Raw genomic sequence first — 7955 nt, forward strand, 5'->3', positions numbered from 1 at the left:
TGTGGAGGAAATTATGTACCTTGTGGAGGAAAATGTACCTTGGGCTGCATCCTGTCAGCCCTGCGTGGGGCTGCCTGGGGTGACAGCAGAGGCTGGTAGTGGGGATGCTCTCTTCTGGGGTGGGGGCCTCTCAGTTTAGAGTCAGCACCATCATATCAACTGTTGGCAGGGCCTGGGCCCCTCCCCTCTGCTGTGCTAAAACCCGGCCCTCGGCTTCCTGAATCCCTAAGAGGAAGAGAAGGGACATCTTAGCCCACCACCCCTTCCAGGGGGCACCCAGGGCTGACAGCTCAGACAGGGCCTTCTCTGCCCTGGGCTCCTTTGGAGTCCCTCTACTGACCTGAGTCCACCACCCTCGGAACAAAGCCCTCACCTCTCTGCCTCCCTAGAGGGGGAGTTTGGGGTGCACCACATCTGACGACTACTTCCTGGGGCTCCCAGTGCTGACATCAGGGGCTCTGGACAGCCCGTTCTTTTGGAGAGAGGTCCCCTGGTTAGCACTCGAGTCCCTCACCTGGACTCTGGTTAGGACCCAGGGCTCCTCTCTCGGCAGAATTGGGACCAACCCCTTAGATCAAGGCCCTCCCCTCCCTGAAACCCTCTGGGTAGAAGTCAGCGCACAGCTCTGTCCACCTTCCCAGGGCTGAGAGGAGGAGTGGAGCACTGGGCAGTCCCCTCGATTATGGGCAGAGTGATCTCTTCAGTCGCCATTCAGGGTCCCCCTAGAAACCTGACCAGTCCTGCAACTCCACCCGTCAGTTTCCTGAGTCTGTGCCCCTCAGACCAGGGTGCTCACGTCCCAGGTTCCTGGAGGCGAATGTCAGGGTGAGCCACAGCCAGCCTTGGACATAAGGGGCCTCCCAGGGCTGACAGCAGGGGCGGGACTGTATGGAACCCCACGGATGGGTATCAAAGCCTGAGACTCCTCCCTCTACTGATCTGGGCCCATCAGACATCAGTCCTCATATGCCTGAGTCTCTAGGATGTCGGGTGTGTCACATCAGGCTACCCCTGCCTCAGGCCTCCTAAGGCCGAGAGCAGGGACGGCACTCTGGGAAGCCCCCTGTCTTGGGGTGAGGTCCCCCTATTAGTACTCAAGGTCTTCACCTGGACACCAGTTAGAGCCCAAACTCCTCCCTTTGCATAACGGAGACTCCTCCCTTATTGCAAGGCCCTCCCATCTCTGTGACTCTCTGAGCAAAAATGAAGGGCTGCTGAGCTAAGGGCTCTGCCCTAGGCATTCCTGGGACCAGAACAGGCGGGGCTCTGTGCAAACCTCTTTGCTTCTGGGGGTCCCCACATATCACTCAGAGTCCTAACCTTAATTCCTGTTAGTACCTGTGTCCCCACCTCTGCAGAACTGAGGGCCACCCCCACTAGACCAAAGCCCTGCCCCCCCCTCCCCCACGACGACCCTCCAGACAGAAATGAGGGGGCTCCTCTACCTGACAACTCTTCCCTGGGCCTCCCAGGTGCCAGCTGGGGAGATAGTTGGGAGAGATTTGTGGGACCTCCTATCTTCTGGGGTAGGTGGTTCCCTCACTGCTCATTCACTCTCCTCACCCTGACGCTGCGGTCCTGGGATGCCACCCTCAGCTGACCTGGGCTGCTCCCCTCAGATGAAGAGCCTCACCTTCCTGGAACTACCAAGTTGGAAGTCAGGGTGAGCCAAATCTAGCTACAACTGCTCCAGCCTGCCAAGGGCTGACAGCCAAGGCAGGACTCTACCAGACCCCACTGTTCTGGCTGAGTCCTCCCCTCATTCGTCATTCTGGGTCTTCACCTTGATGTTTATCAGAGGCTAGCACTCCTCCCTCTAGTGACCTGAAGTTGCCCTCCTTAGACCAAGGCTCTCTTGTTCCTGAGAACCCTGAAGGACAAGTGGAAGATCAGCCCTGCCTGGAGCCCTGTAGGTCCGAGGGCCGCTGTGGGTTAGTCAGGGTGAGCCCACCTACATCCTGAGGTGTTAATCTCCCAGCCCTCCTACGTGGGGATGCACATCTTGGCTCCTGCCTCCTAGATTAAAGGCTTCCTGGGAAATGATACATCCCTGAAGACTCTTGAGCAGTTTCCTACTGCAAACCTTGCAGATAGTATCAGTGTCACGAGCCATGTGAGATGGGGAAGCTGTAGCTCAAGGCAGCGTGCCCAGGCCAGGTGGTGGGCTATCAGAGAAAAAGCCGGTCCATCTACTCTTTCTCTTCACCAACCAGACTAGCCTCTTATGTAACTTTGGTTCTAATAGATTGACTTTCTACAAGGCAGGAGTGGAGCTGCATGATGTTGTGAGCCCCTATCTATTGAGGTGATCTTACATTGCATATGTAGATGATCATACTGGCACCGAATTGGTTTTTTCTTTATTCATACTACTCACTTATTTTGATATTCTATTGCTCTGGCTATGGATTCTAAACCAGTAGTTTGTGACAGAGCTCTCTTTATTGCCTGAGGGACATCTCAGAGTAGTGAAAAGAAATGTGAATTATGACACACAGTATCTTCGTCAGGCTGGGAGGAGTGGGATAGTCTGGGCTCTAAACAAATTCCGACCTTAGGTCTAGGACTGGCCCGGCCACTTACCAGCAGTGTGAACTCAGGCCCACTAGCAGTCTATGAGCCTCAGGTTCTTCATCTGTGAAGCAGGTCTGACAAGGCCTGTCTTCTAGGACTGACTGATGTATGGATGGAATGTATATTGCAAACCCAGCACTGTGCCTGGCAAGTAGTGAGACTTTTTTAAAAAATGGCAGTTATTACTATGATTACTTTGACCGCAGACAATGCAATGTACCACACAGGGATTTTTTTTTTCAATCGAGGAGGAGTCAGAGAATATGCAATATTCTAGGACCAAAAATACCCAAATCAGCCAAAATTCTGCTTAGTAAATAAAACTAAATAATATTTCCCATTAGATAATCAGTCATTTGATGTGGGCATGAGGTCAACTCCTCCAGTAGATGCACCCTGAAGCTACTAAAGGTGTGCAAAGGACCACGGACTTCCTCCCACCCGACTGCCCTTGCACTGAACCCATCCTTATTTTCATTCATTTCACCACCACCGAAAAGCTAGACCTCGCTTAGAGTTTGCCATATTACACAGAGAAATGCCCGATTTGGGTTCCCTTCGAATGGAGTTGTCTAGGTTCCCCCTCCGCTTCCCTAGCTCAAGGCAAAGTGAGCCAGCCTAGCGGTTGCTGAATATCACCCTTATTCTCAGAAACTCCCTGGACACAAATGCACAAAACACCTAGTTAGTGCACTGTGTTCACCTGCCCAGGACAGAGGACAGGGGTCCTTCCGATTCCACCCCAGGTGGGCAGGACTTCCCTCCGCTTCACCACATCCCTAAGGAAATGTTAAAAGCAATTTTCCATTGCAGGTGTAGTCTCTCCACTCTGAGACCCACCATCTGAGGGTCTGGTCCCTGCTCCCTATTTTAACAGCCTCACCTAACCCCTGGGGCAGGGTGCAGCCGAACTTAAAGTTCCCGCCCACAGAGGGACTGGAAATTTCCCAAGCTCCCAACCTGCCTGGTCTCAGGGCTTTTTCACTGGCCCGTTCCTGTCTGGAACCTCCTCCCTCCTTACCATCCTTCGGGGTTGGGAGCGTATCTCGTCCGGTTCCCTGTAGGATAGCTTCTCTCGGGCTCTCAAATGTTATTGGCAGGGGCTGGACCTTCTTTGTCTACGCACTCCCAGAACTAGCAGGAAGCCTTCCAAAGGGTAGACGCTCAATTCATGTGTGGGGGACAAATGAGACCGTGAACTACGTTCTAATTTATGACAATTTATTTTCTCCTACATTCTTGAATAAGCTAAGCAAATCCAGGTATATATCTTTTAATTTTACCAAAAGAAAGAGTAAAATGGATAAAGAAAACTAAGAATGAAGCACCTTGTACTCCCCCTCCCACTGTCTCATTATCCCAACTATTTCACTGTGGGGTTCTTTCACATTTTAAAGAAAATACCTATTCCAATGCTATGTTTTCTGGTGCTGGATCACAATAAGAGATGCAAGGATTTTCAATTTGTTTCACAAAATACAGAACTATTACTCTCAAACTTGATAAACAGCAATAGATGTGTGAGCCATGTTATTCATAAACTTAGATTCTGAATCTAAATAAACCTTTTTAACGAGAACACAATGGAAAAATAAGGGAAAAAAGGTAAATCTATAAGTTACTTATAAATAACAAGAACACAAAGAAGAGCTATACTGTGCTCTCTCCATCCCCACCTCGCCCCCCATTACTTAGAGGGTTGACAGCCCTTTGCAACTTCAAGGTGAAGACTTTGCTTCAGACTTCACTAAGGCTGGGAGGATCTGCCTGCCATGGCCCTGGAGCGGATCCTGGCACTAGCAGCAGCCCTGGCTGCAGCTCTGGCTCGAGCTCGCTCTTCCTCATCTCTCAAAGCCTCCTCGTACTGGGCCTGGAAGGAACTGGGGGCACTATGATTGACTTTGGCCCAAAACTCCAGGACTTTCATCTTACTGGTTTCATCATGGGCTCTTGGACCCCACAGGAATTCGTAGCATGGAGGATCACTGTTGGGCACCAGCCGGTACTCCAGGTACTTCTGCTCCACCAAATCTTGGGTGATGAGCTTCCTGGGCTCCCCAAAGATGAAGTGCCTCCTCCCTTCATAGACTCCTAAGAGATTCAGGAATTTCCACATCTCCTCCTCGGTGGTGCGGTTGCCATTCATGAAGATCATGCCCAGGAGAGGCATCAGGAGCCCATTCTTGGGGAAGCCCGTGGAACCACTCAGAGCCCCTTCATCAGAAAGGTCTAGTTTGCTGACAAGGGCATAACAGCGACCACTGGGGTTGACTTCCTTCAGGTCAAGGCCAAAGACCAGCTCCAAGTGCTCGGTGGTACTCTGGAGGATTTCTGGGAAGTGCTTCTTGTACTTGTTGTTGACAATCTTCAGCATCTCTGCCTTTGTAATGAGCTCTTTAATTTTATACTTGTACAGCAGAAACTTCACCAACTCGCCTGTCTTCCTGATCAGAGGATCTTTGCACGAGCTCTCAGAGGAGGGTGGGGCCTGGGAGGAACTTGCATTTTCCTCGTGGGCGCTTTCATCAGAACTTGTGCAGAAAGTGGCTGCAGCAGAAGAGCTGGCGGTTTGGGCTCTCTGAGACTTCTGGGGAGTGCCTGCAGCAGGGGAGCTCGAGGGAGTACCCCCAGAAACAGGCAAGGAGGAAGAGGAGGACTCTTCTTCCACTGCTGCAGTGGCCTGAGCACCCCCGAAACCCTGGTCCTCAGCCCGGGCCTGGCGGCGTCTCTCACGGGCACGGAGCTTACTCTTCTGACCACGAGGCATGACCGTGGTTAGGAATAGCAGGCAAGATGTGACTGGAAGGCACGTGATGCAGGCACCTGGAGGAGGAGGATGAGAGGGTGTGAGACCCTGCAACAGGGACTGCCCTTGTGGCTTTAAGAATGCCCCTCTGTAGGTGTCCTGGAGGGCATTGCTCTAGGATGCCACAGGGCTCCTGTTCTCTTGGTTAGCCTGTCCCCTGAAGACCCTGTGGAGGAAGTCAGAGTGTGCCTTTGGCTGCCACCTGCCAGCCCTGCCTGGGACCACTCTCCTTACATCAAGACCCTTGCTCCTTTGTTCCTCTCTTTTTTTTTTTTCTGGGTTTTTTTTTTTTTTTTGGTGAAGAAGATTGGCCCTAACATCTGTTGCCAATCTTCATCTTTTTTTTTCCTCCCCAAAGCCCCAGTTCATAGTTATATATCACAGTTGTAAGTCCTTCTAGTTCTTCTATGTGGGATGTCACCACAGCATGGCTTGATGAGTGGTATGTAGGTCTGCACCCAGGACCTGAACCCGTGAACCCCAGGCTGCTGAAGTGGAGCATGCAAACTTAACCACTAGCCACCAGGCCAGCCCCTCTGTTCCTTTCTAAGACAACTCCTCGCCCCCAGGGAAATGAAGAGTCACCTGGCCCTAACAGCTCTGTCCATGGCTTTCCAGGTCAATAACAGAGGTGAGACTTCATGCAGCCTCCTCTCATCTGAAGTAGCTGTCTTCCTTATTTTATTCCTCATACAGGATTTTTACCTATATTCCCAACAGGGCCTGGGACTCCTCTCTCTGCTGAACTAGGGCAGCCAGTCCTTAAACCAAGGCCCTCATCTACTGAAACCATGCAAGCTGAAGTCAGGGGGCACCTGAATCTGTCAGCTCTGCCCTGGACCTCCGTTGGGGGTTAACTGGTCCCCATATCCTCACACGAGATCTTCGTCTTGACACCTGACCGGTCCTGAGACTCCACCTGAGACGATGCCCTTCACACCAAGGTCCTTGTTTAAATGGAACCTCGGAGTTGAAAGTTCAGGGTAAGCCAGATCCTGCCAAAGCTGTCTAGGGCTTACAATGCCTGGGAACAGGAGCAAGATGCTACAGATTCCACGGTTCTCCATTGGGTCATTAGCTCAGTCCTCACTCATGATTCTGGCTTTGGCTTGGGGTAGGACTTTCAACTCTTCACTCTACTGAGTTGAGTCAACCAGGGCCCAGATCAAGGCCCTCACCTCCCTGAGTCACTAGAGGAGAAGTTGGGGCACATCACATTTGGCTATACCTGCCCAGGGCCTCCCAGAGCTAAGAGGAGGGGTAGGGTTCTGGTCCGTCCCCTTTTGGGGAGAGGTCTCCTCCTTAGCACTCAGGATCCTCACCCTGGACTCCACCCTCTACAGAATTGGGGTCAACTGCTTAGGCCAAGGCCCTCCTCTCCCCCGTGCCCTCCAAGCGAGGTTGGCCCCACACCTCTGCCAGGACTCCCAGAGCTGGAAGGAGGGGGCCGCTAAGCAGTACTCTTGGTTATGTGTCAGTCCATATTCAGGGTCTCCACCTTCACACCTGACCGGTCCTGGAACCCCGCCCTCTAGTGGAGTTTGGGCCCCTCAGATCAAGGTCCTCAGCTTCCGGGTTCCCCGAGGTGAAAGGGGAAGCCACATCCGTCCAAGGCTGTACGGAGCCTCGGAGGGCTCACAGCAGGGGCGGGACTGTTTGGGACCCCACTGATACGTTTCAAGCCTGGGCCTCCTCCCTCAACTGATGTGGGTGCATCAGCTTCACACCCGAGCCCTCACTTCCCGTAGTCGCTAGAGAGAAAGCCCAGGACCTGCATCTGGCTATCCCTCCTGCCTGGGGCTCCCAGTCCAGGTCGCTCCTCCCCCCCGCCATTTTGGGGGAGATGTCCCCTCATTAGCACTCAGGGTCTCACGAGGACTCCAGTTAAATCTCAGGTGTCCTCCTTCAGTTGAACTGCGGAGGCCGCACTTAGACCGAGGCCCTCCCCTCCGTAGTGCCCTCCACCCACAAGTAGGCCCAAAAATTGTTTTGGGACCCGGCCCCGCGCTGATGCTAAGGCCGGACTTTGTGGGCTCCCTTAGTGACTGGCAGGGTAGTCAAGTACTTAAGTCCACATTCAAAGTCCTTACTTTGACACCTGACGAGCCCTCGGAATTACACTCTCCACCGACCAGAGGTTGCGCCCTTCAGACCCAGTCCTCAGCTTCTCAAAACTTCCAAGGCGGAAGTGAGAGTAAGCCACATCCAGCCAAGGCTGCTAGGGGTCTCCAGGGCTGTCAGCAGGGGTGGTTCAACGGAAAGCCAATGATATCAATCGGAGCCTGAGACTCTGCCCCCTACTGACTCGAGTCCGCCAATCTCACACCCTCCCTGAGTCCCTAGAAGGGAAAGTCGGGCCGTCCCACCTCTGACTGCCGTGCCTGGGAGTCCCAGGGGCTGGCCTCTGGGCGGCCTCCTCTTTTGGGGAGAGGTTGTCGTTTCAGTATTCGGGGTCCTCACCTGATCTCCAGTTAAGGTCCAAACTCCTCCCTGTGCGTAACTGGGCCTGCTCCTTCTCTACGGAGGCCCTCCCCTCCTCTTACCCTCTACGCAGAAACGAGGAGCTTCTGAGCTG

At 53.1% G+C, this 7955-nt stretch overlaps 1 protein-coding gene across 1 annotated transcript; it reads right to left on the reverse strand.

The window, feature by feature from the left end:
- Positions 1 to 4321: 4321 nt before the first annotated feature.
- MAGEB17 (MAGE family member B17) lies at positions 4322 to 5341 on the reverse strand. The gene has a single exon (XM_046672903.1). The coding sequence runs from the start codon at positions 5339 to 5341 to the stop codon at positions 4322 to 4324; it is 1020 nt and encodes a 339-aa protein (XP_046528859.1).
- Between the last annotated feature and the right edge of the window lie 2614 nt (positions 5342 to 7955).

The sequence above is a fragment of the Equus quagga genome, chromosome 10 (assembly GCF_021613505.1).
Source record: "Equus quagga isolate Etosha38 chromosome 10, UCLA_HA_Equagga_1.0, whole genome shotgun sequence".
NCBI lineage: Eukaryota > Metazoa > Chordata > Mammalia > Perissodactyla > Equidae > Equus > Equus quagga.